Here is a 23,055-nt window from a genome sequence, read left to right on the forward strand (position 1 = left end):
CACCCTATATTATCTTATCCTACATTATTTCACCCTACATTACCTCACTCTACCTCACCCTACATTACCCCACCCTACATTATCTAACGCTACATTACCTCATTCTACATTATCTAACGCTACATTACCTCACCCTACATTATCTAACGCTACATTACCTCACTCTACATTACCTCACTCTACATTATCTTATCCTACATTATTTCACCCTACATTACCTCACCCTACATTATCTAACGCTACATTACCTCACTCTACATTACCTCACCCTACATTACCCCACCCTACATTACCTCACCCTACATTATCTGACCCTTCTTTACCTCTCCCTACAATATCTTTCCCTACATTACCTCACCCTACATTACCTCACCCTTCTTTATATAACCCTACATTATCTCACGCAACATTACCTCACTCTACATTATCTCACCCTACGTTACCTCACCCTATATTATCTTATCCTACATTATCTCACCCTACATTACCTCACTCTACCTGACCCTACATTACCTGACCCTACATTACCGCACCCTACATTACCTCACCCTACATTATCTAACTCTACATTATCTCACGCAACATTACCTCACCTTACATTATCTCACCCTTCGTCACCTCACCCTACAATATCTTACCCTACATTACCTCACCTACTTTATCTAACCCTACATTATCTCACGCAACATTACCTCACTCTACATTATCTCACCCTATGTTACCTCACCCTACATTAGTAATAGTAATAGAAATAGTCCGCTTTTATGGCGCTCATATCCAGGCACATTGCCTGCTCACGGTGCTACGTACATTACTAACCCCGGTCATAGGACACTATCTTACTTTCCGATACTTTTTCAACTCCCTGGGGATCATACAGCCATGCTGTCTGCTAGGTCGCAATGAACTTAACACTCACATTGCCAGCACATTTTACAGCTGGGTGAACTGAGGCAATGTGGATCTAAGTATCTTGTCCAAGGATACTACGCAAATGTGCCCACCTCGGGACCCGAACCTAGGTGCCTCCACCGGGGATCGAACCCGGGCCTTCAGCGTGATAGGCAGACGCCTTACCACTGCACTAGTGCGCTCCACATTACCTCACTGTTGCACGTGATACAGGTCAATTGTTGTGCAGAAATGTGCACAATGTAAAATATGGTCATGTCGTGACAAGGAGGCAGGTCTACTAAATCACATATCACATTGTTCATCCTGTATGTAAGAAATCAGCATTACCTGTGTCGTGCTGTACCTGGCCTGGGTGAGAAACGGTGTGGATACAAGGTAAGTTGGAGTGTTGAAATACATGCATGGACACAATGAGAGCCAGATGTGTAGCGGAACATCCAGTAATCTTTATTCAAACTGTACATACATTGTCCCGCAGGAATAATCTCACCCTGTGCGAATCTGGCCACGTAAGGACAAGGAAGTAAGTCAGCGTTATTTATGACATGTTCACGTAACCTACCGTGTGGAGAGGGCTGGCGTGGTGTGTGAAGGATATGGATGTGGAGGAATAATTGAGAAGGCGTATATTACTTGTTAAAAGGTGAGTGAAGGAAGGACTCAAGGGACTAAGCGTGGGTAAAGGAAGGAGTGGATGAAGGAATGAATTGTATAGGTAGTAACGAGTGAAGGCTAAGAGGTGTGAATCAGTGATGGAATGAGAGAAGCGGAGAGTGACAGGCTCTTGGCATGATCTTGGCATGATTTTGGCATGTTGGAAACTGGATGCAGTCAGTGTTTCCAAGTCTGTGATTAGCGGACTATGGAAGATGTACCAACTAACCATGGATGTTGACCCCGTTTAGAACATCTAAAGTCAGGAGTACAGGATCCGAAACTTGCAGAATAGCTGCAAACTAGAGGATTGGAGATGATTAGAAATAGTGTACATCAGCTTATCTCCACGGTCGACGGTGACAAGGTAATCGTTGCTGATCACGTATGGTCAAGACGCCTCCGTCCACGGAATCGTCAATGCACTTTCCAAACATAAACCCAGCCCTTATGCCCATTGGACACGTCTAGACATGATACGGAGATTGGAACCTGAGGTCTTTCTCCTTGTCTACACCACACTCGGACACGACGATCTGTAAAGTCTATCGAGGGTGTATCTCGATTCATCAGTGAAAGGTACAGGATCCAGGATCTATAAGATAAGGAAACGGAACCGTTTTATGTTCAGGTTGTAAGAGGACACGTGGTATATGGACGGTACATAAACGATCTGTTCTACCTAATTTACCGTGAATACGTACACGTTCTTAAACAATATCTGTTCCTTTGTTCCAGATGATTGCCGTTAGAAAGCTAGAAAGTCTAAATGAGAAATTCTTGACCTGCCCAATATGTACAGAGGGATACAAAGACCCCTGCACTTTGACCTGTGGCCACACCTTCTGTAAGGTCTGTCTGGGGAAGTTCCTGAAGACCAGACAAGATGCCATCAGTGCCAAGTCCATCCCGTGTCCCCATTGTCGACAGCTGACCCGAGTTCCTCATTCTGACAGACCAGTGGAGGAGTGGGTGAGACAGATCAAGCCCAGCTTTCTCATCCAGGGACTACTGGACACTCTGTCGAGCGTCGACGATTCTGTGCATAGTGAGTAAATGTAAACATGCCTCCGCCAATAATCACATCGCTTCGCCCATTTACGTACCGCTTCAATACACACTGGATATCCTAGAGTAGAAATATACCCAGGTTCATATACACCACCGTATTCCCAGGTCTATAAAACCCACCGTATTCCCAGGTCTATAAACACACCCGTATTCCCAGGTCTATAAACACCACTGTATTCCCAGGTTTATATACACCACCGTATTCCCAGGTCTATAAACACCACCGTATTCCCAGGTCTATAAACACCACTGTATTCCCAGGTCTATAAACACCACTGTATTCCCAGGTTTATATACACCACCGTATTCCCAGATCTATAAACACCAGTGTATTCCCAGGTCTATAAGCACCACTGTATTCCCAGATCTATAAACACCACTGTATTCCCAGGTCTATAAACACCACCGTATTCCTAGGTCTAAATACACCACCGTTTTCCCAGGTTTATAAACACCACTGTATTCCCAGGTCTATAAACACCACTGTATTCCTAGGTCTAAATACACCACCGTTTTCCCAGGTTTATATACACCACCGTATTCCCAGGTCTATATACACCACCGTATTCCCAGGTTTATATACACCACCGTATTCCCAGGTCTATATAAACCACCGTATTCCCTGGTTTATATACACCACCGTATTCTCCGGTTTATATACACCACCGTATTCCCAGGTATATAAACACCACCGTATTCCCAGGTTTATATACACCAGCGTATTCCCAGGTCTATATACACCAGCCTTTTCCCAGGTTTATATACACCACCGTATTCCCAGGTTTATATACACCACCGTATTCCATGGTCTATAAACACCACTGTATTCCTAGGTTTATAAACACCACTGTATTCCCAGGTCTATAAACACCACCGTATTCCCAGGTTTATAAACACCACTGTATTCCCAGGCTTATATACACCACTGTATGCCCAGGTTTATATACACCACCGTATTCCCAGGTTTATAAACCCCACTGTATTCCCAGGTCTATAAACACCACCGTATTCCCAGGTTAATAAACCCCACTGTATTCCCCGGTCTATAAACACCACCGTATTCCCAGGTTTATATACACCACCGTATTACCAGGTTTATATACACCACCGTATTCCCAGGTCTATAAACACCACTGTATTCCCAGGTTTATATACACCACCGTATTCCCCGGTCTATAAACACCACCGTATCCCCAGGTTTATATACACCACCGTATTCCCAGGTATATAAACACCACCGTATTCCCAGGTCTATAAACACCATCGTATCCCCAGGTTTATATACACCACCGTATTCCCAGGTATATAAACACCACCGTACCCCGAGGTGTAGAAACTACCACCGTATCTCCTGGGAGCTGTTGTACAAAACAACCTTAGCGCTAAGATTACCTTAAGTCTATGTTAAGGTATGGGAGTTACGGTCACCTTAGTGCTAAGATTACCTTAAGTCTATGTTAAGGTATGGGAGTTACGGTCACCTTAGCGCCAAGATCGCTTTGTACAACGGCAACCAGGTATATAAACACCACCGTATCCCCAGGTTTATATACACCACCGTATCCCCAGGTCTATAAACACCACCGTATCCCCAGGTTTATATACACCACCGTATCCCCAGGTCTATAAACACCACCGCATCCCCAGGTTTATATACACCACCGTATTCCCCGGTCTATATACACCACGGTATTCCCAGGTTTATATACACCACCGTATTTCCAGGTATATAAACACCACCGTACCCCGAGGTGTAGAAACTACCACCGTACCCCGAGGTGTAGAAAAACTACCACCGTGTACCCAGGTTTATATACACCACCGTATTCCCAGGTTTATATACACCACCGTATTCCCAGGTATATAAACACCACCGTATTCCCAGGTTTATATACACCACCGTATTCCCCGGTCTATATACACCACCGTATTCCCAGGTTTATATACACCACCGTATTCCCAGGTATATAAACACCACCGTACCCCGAGGTGTAGAAACTACCACCGTATCTCCTGGGTGCTGTTGTACAAAACAACCTTAGCGCTAAGACTACCTTTAGTCTATGTTAAGGTATGGGAGTTACGGTCACCTTAGCGCTAAAATATCCTTAAGTCTATGTTAAGGTATGGGAGTAACGGTCACCTTAGCGCTAAGATAACCTTAAGTCTATGTTAAGGTATGGGAGTTACGGTCACCTTAGCGCCAAGATCGCTTTGTACAACGGCAACCAGGTATATAAACACCACCGTATCCCCAGGTTTATATACACCACCGTATCCCCAGGTCTATAAACACCACCGTATCCCCAGGTTTATATACACCACCGTATCCACAGGTGTATAAACACCGCAGTATCCCCAGGTCCATAAATGCCACCGTATCCCCAGGTGTATAAACACCACCGTACTCCGAGGGCTACCAACACCACAGTATCCCCAGCTGTATAAACACCACCGTATCCCCAGCTGTATAAACACCACCGTATCCCCAGCTGTATAAACACCACCGTATCCCCAGGTGTATAAACACCACCGTATCCCCAGGTGTATAAACACCACCGTATCCCCAGGTGTATAAACACCACCGTATCCCCAGCTGTATAAACACCACAGTATCCCTAAGTGTATAAACACCACCGTATCCCCAGGTGTATAAACACCACCGTACCCCGAGATGTATAAACACCACCGTATCCCCAGGTGTATAAACACCACCGTATCCCCAGGTGTATAAACACCAGGTGTGTATAAACACCACCGTATCCCCGAGATGTATAAACACCACTATCCCCAGTGTATAAACACCACCGTATCCCCAGGTGTATAAACACCACTGTATCCCCAGGTGTATAAACGCCACCGTATCCCTAGGTGTATAAACACAACCGTATCCCCAGGTGTATAAACACCACAGTATCCCCAGGTGTATAAACACCGCCGTATCCCTAGGTGTATAAACACCACCGTATCCCTAGGTGTATAAACACAACCGTATCCCCAGGTGTATAAACACCACAGTATCCCAAGGTGTATAAACACCACCGTATCCCCAGGTGTATAAACACCACAGTATCCCCAGGTGTATAAACACCGCCGTATCCCTAGGTGTATAAACACCACCGTATCCCTAGGTGTAAAAACACCACCGTATCCCTAGGTGTATAAACACCACCGTATCCCCAGGTATATAAACACCACAGTATCCCTAGGTGTATAAACACCACCGTATCCCCAGGTGTATAAACACCACAGTACCCCGAGGTCTACAAACACCACCGTATCCCCAGGTGTATAAACACCACCGTATCCCTAGGTGTATTAACACCACCGTATCCCTAGGTGTATAAACACCACCGTATCCCTAGGTGTAAAAACACCACCGTATCCCTAGGTGTATAAACGCCACCGTATCCCTAGGTGTATAAACACAACCGTATCCCCAGGTGTATAAATACCACAGTATCCCAGGTGTATAAACACCGCCGTATCCTTAGGTGTATAAACACCACCGTATCCCTAGGTGTATAAACACAACCGTATCCCCAGGTGTATAAACACCACAGTATCCCTAGGTGTATAAACACCACCGTATCCCCAGGTGTATAAACACCACAGTATCCCCAGGTGTATAAACACCACAGTATCCCTAGGTGTATAAACACCACCGTATCCCTAGGTGTAAAAACACCACCGTATCCCTAGGTGTATAAACACCACCGTATCCCCAGGTATATAAACACCACAGTATCCCTAGGTGTATAAACACCACCGTATCCCTAGGTGTATTAACACCACCGTATCCCTAGGTGTATAAACACCACCGTATCCCTAGGTGTAAAAACACCACCGTATCCCTAGGTGTATAAACACCACAGAATCCCTAGGTGTAAAAACACCACCGTATCCCTAGGTGTATAAACACCACCGTATCCCCAGGTGTATAAACACCACAGTATCCCCTAGGTAGGTGTATAAACACCACTGTATCCCCAGATGTATAAACACCACAGTATCCCCAGGTGTATAAACACCGCCGTATCCCTTGGTGTACAAACACCACCGTATCCCTAGGTGTATAAACACCACCGTATCCCCAGGTGTATAAACACCACAGTATCCCTAGGTGTAAAAACACGACCGTATCCCTAGGTGTATAAACACAACCGTATCCCCAGGTGTATAAACACCACAGTATCCCCAGGTGTATAAACACCGCCGTATCCCTAGGTGTATAAACACAACCGTATCCCCAGGTGTATAAACACCACAGTATCCCTAGGTGTATAAACACCACCGTATCCCCAGGTGTATAAACACCACAGTATCCCCAGGTGTATAAACACCGCCGTATCCCTAGGTGTATAAACACCACAGTATCCCTAGGTGTAAAAACACCACCGTATCCCTAGGTGTATAAACACCACAGTATCCCAAGGTGTATAAACACCACAGTATCCCTAGGTGTATAAACACCACAGTACCCCGAGGTCTACAAACACCACCGTATCCCCAGGTCCATAAACACCACCGTACCTCGAGGTCTACAAACACCACAGTATCCCTAGGTGTATAAACACCACCGTATCCCCAGGTGTATAAACACCACAGTACCCCGAGGTCTACAAACACCACCGTATCCCCAGGTGTATAAACACCACCGTATCCCTAGGTGTATTAACACCACCGTATCCCTAGGTGTATAAACACCACCGTATCCCTAGGTGTATAAACACCACCGTATCCCCAGGTCCATAAACACCACCGTACCTCGAGGTCTACAAACACCACCGTATCGCCAGGTGTATAAACACCACAGTATACCCAGGTGTATAAACACCACCGTATCCCCAGGTGTATAAACACCACCGTACCCCGAGGTCTACAAACACCGCAGTATACCCAGGTGTATAAACACCACCGTATCCCCAGGTTTACAAACCGATATAATACATTTGCGGCTATATAACCACCGGTATACGTCCCCAATTCGTCAAACACAGTACAGTTATCCCCATTCTAATTCAACTCGTTTTACGCTGTTTTTTCGTGAACGAAATTCATTATTTAAACCATTTCCAAGTTCCTCTAGGTCAAAGGTTAATCATATCACTCCTTGAACTTACGCCATCGCCAGAAAAACTAGTTCCCTTTTCAAACTTCGACACGTTTATTGTGTGCACACTGACTAAATCTGACAATGATGAATAATTCATAGTGTTACAGCTAAAATGGACGGGATTATCATGAAACCGCCGTCTAGTTATCAGAAATTAGCGGGCCGCTGCAAATGATAATGGCCCGCTGATTCCTCAGTTTAGCGGAATTGGGGAGTTCATTGACCTAGGGCTTCTGTAAATGACAATGCCCAAGAAAACAGCGTTACCCCAATAGTGTAGGGATACATTTAAAGGTTTTGGTGAATCGGTTTCCAAATCGCGACCCTAAATTGTAAATGTTTGTAAATTGGATATGACGACTCCCAAAACCACGTCTAGATGGGGTGGAAAACCGGGATCTGGCCGCTGATATCTTTGCAGCATGTCGCAGATTGTTGAGAGATTGTGCTGAAAAAGCTGTTGTGTTTTTCTCTAAACATCTGAAAAGTTTTGCAGTTTCACCATCAAACTGACTGTTCACCAGAAGGGTCGAATACTCAGCTTGTAGATGATTTATTTCAGTGTTTAAAATAATGAAACGTTTATGGATGTCTCCATCATTAATCTTGTCTAGTCCTTTATCAACAATCACAGACAACTGTTTTATTGCAGTCTCAGAGTATCTAGCATATTTGCTGAGTAATGCTAGCACCGCCTGATTTCCCTGTTTGATGCCCTGTGTCATGTCAAACACACGCAGTTCATTTGGAATCAGTACTTCCGTTAAACTGTCTCTAACACACTCGAATTCTCTCTGGATGTCGGCAGCAGCGACAGAATGTGTCCCCGGGTCGACATGACCGTCCTGGCTCGCTATCCCGCCATTTTGGCGGTTATCAGACCAGGGATACTCTACAACTCCCTGATCAGACTGAGGAACCTCGGTAGAGTTTTCTTGTATAACAGGACATACCTGCGAATTTTACTTCGACTGTCAGCAATCTACTTTCAGTTACTTTTTGGTTAATCCTGATAGCTGATAATGTTTCACTGAATTTTGCTTGAATGTTTTCAAAATCTGTCATCGTAAAACTTTTGGGGACCCGGTCAGTGGATTGCACTTGACTTGGATTCACCAACATCCCGTATACAACTGACGATTGTACGATACTTCGCTCAGTTGGTGTGACTTAAGAAATACACTTCGCCCTACCACCATGTATAGTGTAATAAAACACACTTTTGCCCTGAACTATTATAGTTAAAGCACGAGGACGCTTGCTTTAACGTTATAATGGTTCAGGACGAAAGTGTGTTTTATTACACTATACATGGTGGTAGGGGAAGTGTATTTCTTTTCTAAGATGCCAAATTTAATACTTTCTAAAGGTAATTACGATTAATTTAAGGCAGAAAACAAACGACGGTGTCGGTGACCTAAATTAAGAATCCTCGCACAGGGCTAACTGGCGCGCTGTTCTATTGATGTGTCTGCCCCCTACGTTAAGACGAACGTTACCAGAAAAAAAAAACAAATGATAACAGTTTGATGACGGTTTACGTTCGGATTAAATATCTCCTCTGAATTATTTTAATTACATCTGTCATTAACGTAAACCATATGGGGCAATATGAACGTTGCATTTCTACTACCAGCGTAAGTTTAGGTCAGTACATACAGAGGAAGTTGAGTAGTCAAGCGACATTCCTCAATTGCATTGTGGGAATGTAAACATTACGAACGTTATCGTGTCGCTGAAAACTTGTGAGTCGAAATGACACATTTGAACCGTCGTAAAACATAAACGTAATGTTTCCACCAGTGATGTTAGCTGCGTGAAGCAACAGCAAACCAAGAAACGGGATGCAACGGTGTAGTTTACTGTAGGAGGCCGTACGAGGCGATGACAACTGACATGCATCGTGACGTCGCTTACATTGTGACGTAATGTAAAATGGTTCGATTACGAGGGGGCACACTAGAATGGCGCAGTGACGGGATAACGTCATTCAATTGTTACGTCATCAAAAAACTATACCTTTATTGTCTGATAATGTATTTTTTTTTCGATTGTTCGAACCGCTAGGCATCTTAGAAAGTGTAATAAAACACACTTTTGCCCTGAACTATTATAGTTAAAGCACGAGGACGCTTGCTTTAACGTTATAATAGTTCAGGGCGAAAGTGTGTTTTATTACACTATACATGGTGGTAGGGGAAGTGTATTTCTTTTCTAAGATGCCAAATTTAATACTTTCTAAAGATAATTACGATTAATTTAAGGCAGAAAACAAACGACGGTGTCGGTGACCTAAATTAAGAATCCTCGCACAGGGCTAACTGGCGCGCTGTTCTATTGATGTGTCTGCCCCCTACGTTAAGACGAACGTTACCAGAAAAAAACAAATGATAACAGTTTGATGACGGTTTACGTTCGGATTAAATATCTCCTCTGAATTATTTTAATTACATCTGTCATTAACGTAAACCATATGGGGCAATATGAACGTTGCATTTCTACTACCAGCGTAAGTTTAGGTCAGTACATACAGAGGAAGTTGAGTAGTCAAGCGACATTCCACAATTGCATTGTGGGAATGTAAACATTACGAACGTTACCGTGTCGCTGAAAACTTGTGAGTCGAAATGACACATTTTAACCGTCGTAAAACATAAACGTAATGTTTCCACCAGTGATGTTAGCTGCGTGAAGCAACAGCAAACCAAGAAACGGGATGCAACGGTGTAGTTTACTGTAGGAGGCCGTACGAGGTGATGACAACTGACATGCATCGTGTCGTCGCTTACATTGTGACGTAATGTAAAATGGTTCGATTAAGAGGGGGCACACTAGAATGGCGCAGTGACGCCAATACATTGTGACGTAATGCAAATAGTGCACATTATCGTCTGATAAAGTACTGTCGGCGCCTTTGATCTTTCACTGAAGCATCTTAGAACACGAGTTCTGATTGGTCAATACTATAAATTTCCGAATTCTGCGGGAAATTTCCTGTTTATTGATACCATCCACTATTATTTTAGATAAAGCTCAAGTGCTGAAAATGACCTTTCAAAATAGGTTTCATCGAAAATGTCGCCATTTTTGACGCAGTACGAAATCGCGATTCACAACGTTATTTGCTGTATGTTTTGAAATGTGAAAATCGGATAATTACTGGGAGTATTGAATTTAAAAAATAACATATTAATGAACTATGATATCACTTTTACATGAAATCGCTAATGATAATTCTGAAACGTTGCCGATGAATCTAGAATCGGTTGGGATGTTTTCGAAAATACACTTACACGAACGTCGTAGAGCGCTTTCCGCCATATTGGATAGTGTTTACAAAATCACGTTTCGCGAAGGCCGGTACTGAGACGCCTATTACATCACGTATATTTCATATTCAGCTTAAAAAAATGCATCACTGAATTCCCCATACATTTTAGAATCAAATTGCAACTGGTCTTTTTTACCAATACCAACTGTCCAGATGAAATGGGACCAAACATATTGGGTGTGAAAACAAACGCTGTGCTCGAAAGACTGCGCTGGTTCGAAATGTAAACAAAGACAAATTCCAATTTTACACTGCGTAGCATTTTCTGAAATTTTCCAACATTCACCCGTCTATTCATTGCTTGCAATGGCTCAATACCTTTGGAATATGCATGGAAAGAGTATCGTAGCAAGAAATAGGAAATTATAAATAGATACAATGCAATGATGTGATAATTCATAAGAAATTGTCAAAGTTTCCGTGCAGCGTGACGCCATGACTGACGCAAAATCACGCAGTTTTCTTACTTACAGTGAAAACGATAAAACATATAACAATACACAAATAGTCAGAATCATTCTGATTACTTACATGTCATATTTATGTACAAACGATCACTGAATCAATGGAAGGGTCCTCGCAAAATCCTGTGTATCCTTGTCAGCAAAGCCGCCATTTTGTAAGAAATAGGTCATCAGTAGTGATGTCATACGTCAACATTGTTGTACATATTAGGCAATTTCTTTGAGGTGAAGGTCGGTTGAACAAGAGTAAACACAATCGCCCAATCCGTATTAGTTAGATCATTTCAAACCGAGATCTGTGCTCGTATACACCACAGTTTTGCCAGAGTTGATTGACAGGTGGGAGACGCGAGAGCTTTGCTCGAGCTTCCTCAACACCGGTCAATCAACTCCGGCAAAACTGTGGTGTATACGAGCACAGATCGAGGATTGGATGAGCTAACTGACTTGTACCACGCCTATTATGTATGGGAAGCGGGAAAATTTTAAAGTTTTAACGACCGTTTCATTCTCAGTCTAGTTGCTAAAATGAGTGCTATTTATAAAACTGTGTTTTCTACAATAATTAATCTAAATCTGAAAACATTTTTGGAACTATAACTTTCATTATTGTGTAAATTTCAAAGTACATATAAAGTACATGTATACGTTTAATTCTTTTTCATTTTATAACAGCATTTTGTTCTCATAACTAAAAGAGTTGGTCAATTTCAGCTTGTAAATTCATTTGAAACCATTAAAACTGTAGAAGTTACATTTCCTTGTTGCAAACCTTGACTGACATAAATTGTGTACAATGTTGAACAATGTTGTGTTCAGTCGTTGCCGTGGGGCGTGGCTTTTAGGAGCCAATGGCAGACGAAATCTGCCTTCAAGACAAAACTGTTGTCTTCCAGCAAATACACCACGGGTAAGATCAAAGGAACCGACACTCAGGCGTGGTACAATTCCGATTACACTGTCGGTATTATGATGTATATATTGCGTATAGTTCAGAAACTTTTTCATGAAACTGACCTCAGTATCTACATTTAGCCTTGTCCAATATCATATCATACGTGCATATAGGGTTTACGGTGTTTTATTCTTTGAAAGTTTTTGATTGTTTGAATAATATTGACATATTAAATTGACACATTTAGTGCAGTACACCATATTCTAAACCTTTACACAAGTGTTAGAAGATCAAACGTAGCCATAACTGCAATTATTTAAGTTCCTATGATGTACAATATTCAATGCATTTGGACTAATATTGCAGTTTCACATGAACAGGTTAATGAACGGCGATTTGATTAAACCTTATAAGTAAAACTGATAATATTTAATGAAAATGATTTATGTATGTTGTGAAATGTATATGCACACACATTTAAAGGAATTGTCTTGTTCTTTGCACATTTTTGTGTCGTTTTATAGAGAAAACAATTATGTATATTGATTGGCCAGGTGCGCGTTTGTCGGTAACGTTTTATGATTCACTATCATTGTTTTCGATAATATAATCAATTCATATTCGATTTAAACATATTGCGATGACAGGATATCAAACTCTTAGTAAAATTATACGAAAATTGTTTAAAAATATATAAACCATGTCATGTCTTAATTTGGACAAATCTTACATCCATATTCTAATATATAGTACGTACTAGATCCATATATAAAAAGCTATCATTTTTGCATCTTCCATTGCATACTTATGAAGAGAAATAGCTACATAATCATAAATAAAGAAAATTCTTATCCTAAACAAAATATTCGGGTGTGAAATGTTATTTTTCATTTACGTTAAATTGATGCCAAACAGGTGCGCGTGTTGCTCATGATAAGAAACACAGTCAAACCGTCTAATTGTTGATATATTCAGAACACTATTTAAATGGAAAAACCAGTCATTTTATGTTTTGTCTAAAGAGTGTTAATTCTGACAAAGAAGCCGAGACCTTTCACACAATTAATGGAAATTAGGTGAGATATATACTAATCAGCATACCAATGTCGTCTTTTTCCGACGTCGCAAAATGCACAAAACAAGCAATGACGTCAACTAAAATGTTGTATTATTTTTAGCAATTTCATTACATTTGAAGATATGGCTAATACTCTGGTAATAACGATGCAAAATTAGTCAAAATACATCTACACAAACAGGAGAATATGGGAATCTAAGAACTAACTTATATATCGGATAGGGCCATCCAAATCGCTATTACGTGCTTTCACATGTAGTACGTTGTCATCTTTTCTTATAAATTGTGAAACTACCAAAGCGTATCCGCTCTTATTGGGGAACTTTGAATTGCAATAGTTTTGTTCACAGTAAACAAAAGATAACGTCCGTATCCACAACAAATACTCTCCATGTGATCTGAGTTACATTGACCTAGTGTTAAGCATAACGGAGTTATGCCCCCTTATCATTATACGTGTATGACCTCTCTGTCGTCGTTTGACGTGGTAGAAGAAAATCCATTTTTGACATTTATTGCGAGTCATTTTTAATGTTGAGCGTATAATGTTATGCATAAGCACATAAATCCAATTCATATACACGTATGTCGTTCAGATATCAGGCTGTATTTTCTTCGCTCACACTTTCCGCAAAGATGCCAAAATAAAAAATTCGTAGCTCAGTGCTTTTATCGGTGCGCGATAAAAAGCGGATAAATTTAGTTTTTTAACGCATAACAAAAATTTAGACAACATTGAGCAAGGCCTATTTCTCAAAAACCGCCGAGGAAGTTGCACTTATATTTATACCAACGGATTGGAAATTTAATATTCTACATTTCTGTGTAATTTTATAGCCGTACGTAGATCCAGGACCACGCGAGCACAATTTTCGCACAACGTTCACTTTTCAAAGCGTATGAAAATGTGCGCCTGAAAAATAACTCGGCATCAAGGGGGTTAAAGCACTCGGACGCTAGCGTCCTCGTGCTTTAACTATAACAGTTCACGGCGAAAGTGTGCTTTATTACACTATACATGGTGGTAGAGCGAATTTTATCATCCAAAACTGTGTTCCACAGAAGATATCGCTTGTGTGAGATCAGACGTTATTACCCACGTGGTCAACGTATGGGTAGTTGCATACTAATCTCGTACGTCACACGAGTGTCGTATCGCGTTGACCTGTGTCGTAACGACTTGACCTGAGATTCTAACGATTTGATTGGATAACCGATGACCTCTCAATTAGGTCACATTCTGACGTAACTATTTTTTCATTCTTAACAAACACGTGAATTCATTCATTCTACAACTTAAATGCATTGTGGGAATGTAAACATTGCGAACGTTACCGTGTCGCTGTTTAATTGTGAGTCGAACTGAGACATTATATCCGTCGAAAAACATAAACGCAATGTTTCCACCAGTGATGTTAGCTGCATGAAGCAACAGCAAACCAAGAAACGGGGTGCTACGGAGTAGTTGACTGTAGGAGGCTGTACGAGGCGATGACAACTGACATGCATCGCGACGTCGGTTGCCAAGGCAGTGACGTCATTAGTGTGACGTCATGCAAATATTGTACTACAGTACAAAACTCTTCCGCAACCTCTTTATGAAACCGGTTTCGGTTTGAAACCAAAAAATAACAAAAATACGCTATTTTGTCAATTTAATGCATGTAAGAAGTGGGTTATAAATAAAATACCACACTCGGTCTCATTACATACAAATTATACGAAACTCGTGACCTTCCTATGTTATCTGACCTCGCTTTCGCTCGGTCAGATACCATAGGAAGGACACTCGTTTCGTTTAATTCGTATGTAATGAGTCCTCGTGTAGTATTCTCTATATATCTCCTAGGAGATATCGTTTTGACAGTAGATTTTGTACAATGCCCCGACAATGCTATGACGTCATGAACTTGTTGACGTCACAACGTTATGACATCGCTGCACTGCAAATCTAATGGCAGTACTGTGTTCAGAGATGTACATTTTTCATTGAAAACTAATGAAAAGTGATTTTTGATGATAAATAGAATCTCACTCTTGTGTCTTCTGATATCAAATATATCAACACTCGTTGATAAAAGTAAAAATATCCTCGGCAAGCCTCGGATATTTGTTACTTTATCAACTCGTGGTGATATATTTGATATCAAAAGACACTTGGGTGAGATTCTCTATGTATTTCTTAATTACATACTAAGTTGAATTAGAATAATGTATATGGGCCTGTGACCTTCATGCGTAATAAAGATTTTGAAGATGATGAACAGGCTTGGTCAATCTATATTCAAACCCCAGTACAAACACGTGGGTTACCCCGGGGTAAAGATAAGTCAGCTGACAAGTCAGCGTTTAATAAACATCGTCAGTATACATGAGTCTCAACAGTCCCCCGTGTTCTGGGGGGTTCCGTGAAAAGCAGCTTCGCGGAAAGCCTAAGTTTTCCTGCTACATGTGAATCTGTGCTACGTGAGGGTACTGATCAGGATACACTGGGGTCAGGGTAGTTTTAGGCTGCCATATTGCAAGTTGTAGATGGACAGTGTTATCTAAATAACAAATACTGAACTAGACTACTACAGCGAGATTAGAAAATAGCAGCAGTTTAGAGAGATATCTACTGGCGGTGCACATGCATTAGCTAAATAGCATCTCCATTGTAAGTTCAAAATGCAGAGTATTAAGTAATTCAGTTTAGCTTCCATGGCGAAACACTCAGACACAGATTCCATTTGGTGTCAAGATGACAACTGAAACTTACACGAATGGTTCACTGTAAACCAGGCCAGCAAGTGTACACCGAGTATCTGCTTGAGCCGCTCCATGTACACCTTCCTACACTTTGTTAGATACAATGTGATGTTGCTGGAATATTGCTAAAAGCGGCGTAAAACCAAACTCAGTCAGTCAGTCAGTCTTAGATATAATGTGATGTTGCTGGAATATTGCTAAAAGCGGCGTAAAACCAAAATCAGTCAGTCATTCAGTCTTAGATATAATGTGATGTTGCTGGAATATTGCTAAAAGCGGCGTAAAACCAAACTCAGTCAGTCAGTCAGTCTTAGATATAATGTGATGTTGCTGGAATATTGCTAAAAGCGGCGTAAAACCAAACTCAGTCAGTCAGTCAGTCTTAGATATAATGTGATGTTGCTGGAATATTGCTAAAAGCGGCGTAAAACCAAACTCAGTCAGTCAGTCAGTCTTAGATATAATGTGATGTTGCTGGAATATTGCTAAAAGCGTAAAACCAAACTCAGTCAGTCAGTCAGTCTTAGATATAATGTGATGTTGCTGGAATATTGCTAAAAGCGGCGTAAAACCAAACTCAGTCAGTCAGTCAGTCTTAGATATAATGTGATGTTGCTGGAATATTGCTAAAAGCGGCGTAAAACCAAACTCAGTCAGTCAGTCAGTCAGTCTTAGATATAATGTGATGTTGCTGGAATATTGCTAAAAGCGGCGTAAAACCAAACTCAGTCAGTCAGTCAGTCTTAGATATAATGTGATGTTGCTGGAATATTGCTAAAAGCGGCGTAAAACCAAACTCAGTCAGTCAGTCAGTCTTAGATACAATGTGATGTTGCTGGAATATTGCTAAAAGCGCTACGTGAAAACCAAACTCAGTCAGTCAGTCAGTCTTAGATATAATGTGATGTTGCTGGAATATTGCTAAAAGCGGCGTAAAACCAAACTCAGTCAGTCAGTCAGTCTTAGATATAATGTGATGTTGCTGGAATATTGCTAAAAGCGGCGTAAAACCAAACTCAGTCAGTCAGTCAGTCTTAGATATAATGTGATGTTGCTGGAATATTGCTAAAAGCGGCGTAAAACCAAACTCAGTCAGTCAGTCAGTCTTAGATATAATGTGATGTTGCTGGAATATTGCTAAAAGCGGCGTAAAACCAAACTCAGTCAGTCAGTCAGTCTTAGATATAATGTGATGTTGCTGGAATATTGCTAAAAGCGGCGTAAAACCAAACTCAGTCAGTCAGTCAGTCTTAGATTAAATGTGATGTTGCTGGAATATTGCTAAAAGCGTAAAACCAAACTCAGTCAGTCAGTCAGTCTTAGATATAATGTGATGTTGCTGGAATATTGCTAAAAGCGGCGTAAAACCAAACTCAGTCAGTCAGTCAGTCTTAGATATAATGTGATGTTGCTGGAATATTGCTAAAAGCGTAAAACCAAACTCAGTCAGTCAGTCAGTCTTAGATATAATGTGATGTTGCTGGAATATTGCTAAAAGCGGCGTAAAACCAAACTCAGTCAGTCAGTCAGTCTTAGATTAAATGTGATGTTGCTGGAATATTGCTAAAAGCGGCGTAAAACCAAACTCAGTCAGTCAGTCAGTCTTAGATATAATGTGATGTTGCTGGAATATTGCTAAAAGCGGCGTAAAACCAAACTCAGTCAGTCAGTCAGTCTTAGATACAATGTGATGTTGCTGGAATATTGCTAAAAGCGGCGAAAACCAAACTCAGTCAGTCAGTCAGTCTTAGATATAATGTGATGTTGCTGGAATATTGCTAAAAGCGTAAAACCAAACTCAGTCAGTCAGTCAGTCTTAGATACAATGTGATGTTGCTGGAATATTGCTAAAAGCGTAAAACCAAACTCAGTCAGTCAGTCAGTCTTAGATATAATGTGATGTTGCTGGAATATTGCTAAAAGCGGGCGTAAAACCAAACTCAGTCAGTCAGTCAGTCTTAGATATAATGTGATGTTGCTGGAATATTGCTAAAAGCGTAAAACCAAACTCAGTCAGTCAGTCAGTCTTAGATACAATGTGATGTTGCTGGAATATTGCTAAAAGCGTAAAAAACCAAACTCAGTCAGTCAGTCAGTCTTAGATATAATGTGATGTTGCTGGAATATTGCTAAAAGCGGCGTGAAAACCAAACTCAGTCAGTCAGTCAGTCTTAGATATAATGTGATGTTGCTGGAATATTGCTAAAAGCGGGCGTGAAACCAAACTCAGTCAGTCAGTCAGTCTTAGATATAATGTGATGTTGCTGGAATATTGCTAAAAGCGGGCGTAAAACCAAACTCAGTCAGTCAGTCAGTCTTAGATATAATGTGATGTTGCTGGAATATTGCTAAAAGCGGCGAAAACCAAACTCAGTCAGTCAGTCAGTCTTAGATATAATGTGATGTTGCTGGAATATTGCTAAAAGCGGTAAAACCAAACTCAGTCAGTCAGTCAGTCTTAGATATAATGTGATGTTGCTGGAATATTGCTAAAAGCGTAAAACCAAACTCAGTCAGTCAGTCAGTCTTAGATATAATGTGATGTTGCTGGAATATTGCTAAAAGCGGCGTAAAACCAAACTCAGTCAGTCAGTCAGTCTTAGATATAATGCGATGTTGCTGGAATATTGCTAAAAGCGGCGTAAAACCAAAATCAGTCAGTCAGTCAGTCTTAGATATAATGTGATGTTGCTGGAATATTGCTAAAAGCGGCGTAAAACCAAACTCAGTCAGTCAGTCAGTCTTAGATATAATGTGATGTTGCTGGAATATTGCTAAAGGCGGCGTAAAACCAAACTCAGTCAGTCAGTCAGTCTTAGATACAATGTGATGTTGCTGGAATATTGCTAAAAACGGCGTAAAACCAAACTCAGTCAGTCAGTCAGTCTTAGATATAATGTGATGTTGCTGGAATATTGCTAAAAGCGGCGTAAAACCAAACTCAGTCAGTCAGTCAGTCTTAGATATAATGTGATGTTGCTGGAATATTGCTAAAAGCGGCGTAAAACCAAACTCAGTCAGTCAGTCAGTCTTAGATGCAATTTCGCATCTATTTCGTCTTTGCATAAACACTGAGCGTTTGTGATTGTGACCGATGTTTCCATGTGTTGTATAGGTACAGAGAATAATTGCCAACCCTGCCATGATGTTGGTGAGGGAGCTCCGGCCACGTCGTTCTGTCAACACTGTGATGTCCAGCTCTGTGAGAGATGTGTGAAGATGCATGCTTCCCTTCCTGCTACATCAAACCACGTGATTGCTGACCTTGGTGGAGCAGTTAAGGCCACACGGCGACAAAGACCAAGGTGCAAGGAACACAATGAAGACTTGGAATTCTGCTGTCGGGACTGTAATGTGGCAATATGTACCAGGTGTTGCATCCTATACCACAGGAAGTGCGACTCTGTACTCACTCTTCAGTCCATGATGGCGGAGATGCGAAATGTTCTAAACCTCAATATGGAGTTGATCACACAACGCTTTGAGGATGCGAGCAGATCACTTCTACAACACAGATCACAGATTGAAGAGATCAGCCGCAACAGAGACACAGCTGAGTCACAGATCAAGCAGGTCTCACAGAAAGTCATATCTGTGATCAAACAGAAGGAGACACAGCTGCTGGATGAGCTAGTTGAGATGACAGAGAAGCAGTGTGGACAACTGAAGGGGCAGATGAAGTCAGGAGAAATAGACATGCAGATGTATCAACAACACATAGAGTACCTCAGCCAGGTGCTGAAGTCTGGGAGTGAGACTGACATGTTTGAGATGTACCGGATGTGTCAGTCAGGGGCTCTCAATGAATCAACAGACAGGGCTGGTTTGTCAGACAGTGTAGGTGATTCACAAGTTCTGTTTCTTTGTGAACTAGACGAGGGGAAATTACACGATGCCGTACACCTGGGTCGAATACAGCAGAACCTAGGTGAACCTGTCGTGGATGTGCGGCTTGATAGAATACAGAGTAGCACATTTGATGTACATAGCAGACCGGTGGTCCACCAGACCGTCGACATCAGGATTGATGGAGACGTGAAGAAGCCGGATCCAGCTGACGTCACTGTCCTGGTTGTGGACGGTGTAGAGACACTGGTGGTCACGGACCACGCCAATAGCTGTCTGAAATCCTTCTACGCGAACAAGGGCAAATCACAAAGCAGCAAACTCAATCTTCCAAGTGATCCACGCACTGTGACGAGGCTGGGGGATAATCGGGTGCTGGTGTCCTTCTCCACACACAACGAGATAGCAGTAGTACGGGTGACCCCTGACCTTGTACTACTGTCACGTGTCTCAACAAAGAAGAAGTACAGATGCCTGACAGCTTTGAGTTCCTCGAAACTAGCAGCAGGTTGCGGGGATCCTCCCTGTGTTGATATCCTGGACACATCGGGGGCAGTGTTGAAATCACATAGTATACTGAACAGAGGAAAGACCATAAACCCATGGTTCCTCAGTGCTACAACCGACGGCAACATCCTGGTGTCCGATGTTGGGTCCCACTCTGTGTACTGTATCACACCACATGGAGATGTTGTGTTCACCTCTACCGGAGGAGGGAGTCTCAGAGAACCACGAGGTATCGCCACTACCAGCACAGGACACATCCTGGTGGCGGACTCGGGGACACGGATGGTGATACTACTGACAGCAACAGGGAAGTTTGTCAGAAACCTGCTGACGTCACAGTCTGAAATACTTCACCCGTACGGCTTGTTCCTTTGTGGCCATAAGCTGTTTGTGATGGAATACAACAGAGATGCTGTGAAGGTATTCACGGGCAGTACACCTCAGTGAGACGCATCCCTGAGGCACACCCAGGCAACAAACCAAGCCTCGGGAACGGCCTGTTTCTATAAGAATGACACTACATGTGATTGTGTGTGATTGTGTGTGATTGTGTGTGATTGTGATTGTACGTATAACTTCTGACTTGTGCTTGTCAGACTATGGTCCTGTAAATGGTCATGCAAAAGTCATATTCTTGTAGTTTCTTCACCATAATTCACTCATGTGCGTTTTTGTTTGTGAATGTTGACATGTAATTGAATTTATAATTAAATCTTTATTGACCTGTAGTTGATGCAGAAACATTCAAATGTACACATAAGACCTTGGAGAACGGGAAGGTCTTGTGCATTAATGGTAAAGAATGTCCAGTAACATATATGTATTCCAACGAATGTTTTCATGGTGTAGCTCCCACCAGCGTCATGTTGAGCGGAATATAACTTTCTTCTTGGAGGTCTTTCTTTTTGAACATTGATGTGACAAATACATCACTTTGTATTGTACAGGCATGTACGTACGTTCTAGCTTTATGTCTATCATACAGGCATGTACGTACGTTCTAGCTTTATGTCTATCATACAGGCATGTACGTACGTTCTAGCTTTATGTCTATCATACAGGCATGTACGTACGTTCTAGCTTTATGTCTATTATACAGGTATGTACGTTCTAGCTTTATGTTTATAATACAGGCATGTACGTTCTAGCTTTATGTCTATCATACAGGCATGTACGTACGTTCTAGCTTTATGTCTATTATACAGGCATGTACGTTCTAGCTTTATGTTTATTATACAGGCATGTACGTTCTAGCTTTGTGTCTATTATACAGGTATGTACGTCCTAGCTTTGTGTCTATTATACAGGCATGTACGTTCTAGCTTTGTGTCTATTATACAGGTATGTACGTCCTAGCTTTGTGTCTATTATACAGGTATGTACGTTCTAGCTTTATGTTTATTATACAGGCATGTACGTTCTAGCTTTGTGTCTATTATACAGGTATGTACGTTCTAGCTTTGTGTCTATTATACAGGCATGTACGTTCTAGCTTTGTGTCTATTATACAGGTATGTACGTCCTAGCTTTGTGTCTATTATACAGGTATGTACGTCCTAGCTTTGTGTCTATTATACAGGTATGTACGTCCTAGCTTTGTGTCTATTATACAGGCATGTACGTCCTAGCTTTGTGTCTATTATACAGGTATGTACTATTTGTGTCTATTATACAGGTATGTACGTTCTAGCTTAGTGTCTATTATACAGGTATGTACGATCTAGCTTTGTGTCTATTATACAGGTATGTACGTTCTAGCTTTGTGTCTATTATACAGGTATGTACGTCCTAGCTTTGTGTCTATTATACAGGTATGTACGTTCTAGCGTTATGCCTATTATACAGGTATGTACGATCTAGCGTTATGACTATTATACAGGTATGTACGTTCTAGCGTTATGTCTATTATACAGGTATGTACGTTCTAGCGTTATGACTATTATACAGGTATGTACGTTCAAGCTTTATGTCTATCATACAGGCCTGTACATTCAAGCTTTATGTCTATTATACAGGCATGTACGTTCAAGCTTTATGTCTATTATACAGGCATGTACCTTCTAGCTTTATGTCTATTATAAAGGCATGTACGTTCAAGCTTTATGTCATTTGGTAGATGTATTAGCATTTGATTGCATAATTCCAAGTGTATCTTTCAATGATTAAATCAATAAAAGTTGTTTCTATAGTCGGTCATTTTGACACAGATTACACTCAGTAGATGTAAGCATGTTCCAGGTCAATCTGCAGTTAGTCATGATGTTAATAACAGTTGATACTTCATTAAGTAAACCTACACTAGCTGTTGTAATGAGAGTTGATACTTCAGCAAGTAAACCTACACTAGCTGTGGTAATGAGAGTTGAGACTTCAGCAAGTAAACCTACACTAGCTGTGGTAATGAGAGTTGATACTTCAGGAAGTAAACCT

General features: G+C 41.4%; 1 protein-coding gene and 1 long non-coding RNA gene across 2 annotated transcripts; both read left to right on the forward strand.

Moving 5' to 3' along the window:
* Nucleotides 1-1,223: 1,223 nt before the first annotated feature.
* LOC124268890 (tripartite motif-containing protein 3-like) lies at nucleotides 1,224-21,589 on the forward strand. Its single transcript, XM_046703913.1, has 3 exons — nucleotides 1,224-1,290; nucleotides 2,308-2,617; nucleotides 19,388-21,589. Exons 2-3 carry the CDS (start codon nucleotides 2,308-2,310, stop codon nucleotides 21,070-21,072), a joined length of 1,995 nt encoding a protein of 664 aa, XP_046559869.1. The 5' UTR covers nucleotides 1,224-1,290; the 3' UTR covers nucleotides 21,073-21,589.
* Nucleotides 21,590-22,289: 700 nt separating this feature from the next.
* Nucleotides 22,290-22,805, forward strand: LOC124268891. The gene is made up of 2 exons (XR_006896367.1): nucleotides 22,290-22,572; nucleotides 22,709-22,805. It is a non-coding gene; the product is annotated as an uncharacterized LOC124268891 (long non-coding RNA).
* The last annotated feature ends 250 nt before the right edge of the window (nucleotides 22,806-23,055 follow it).

Source organism: Haliotis rubra, unplaced genomic scaffold, assembly GCF_003918875.1.
Source record: "Haliotis rubra isolate DU_JTF1 unplaced genomic scaffold, ASM391887v1 Scf140, whole genome shotgun sequence".
Lineage (NCBI taxonomy): Eukaryota > Metazoa > Mollusca > Gastropoda > Lepetellida > Haliotidae > Haliotis > Haliotis rubra.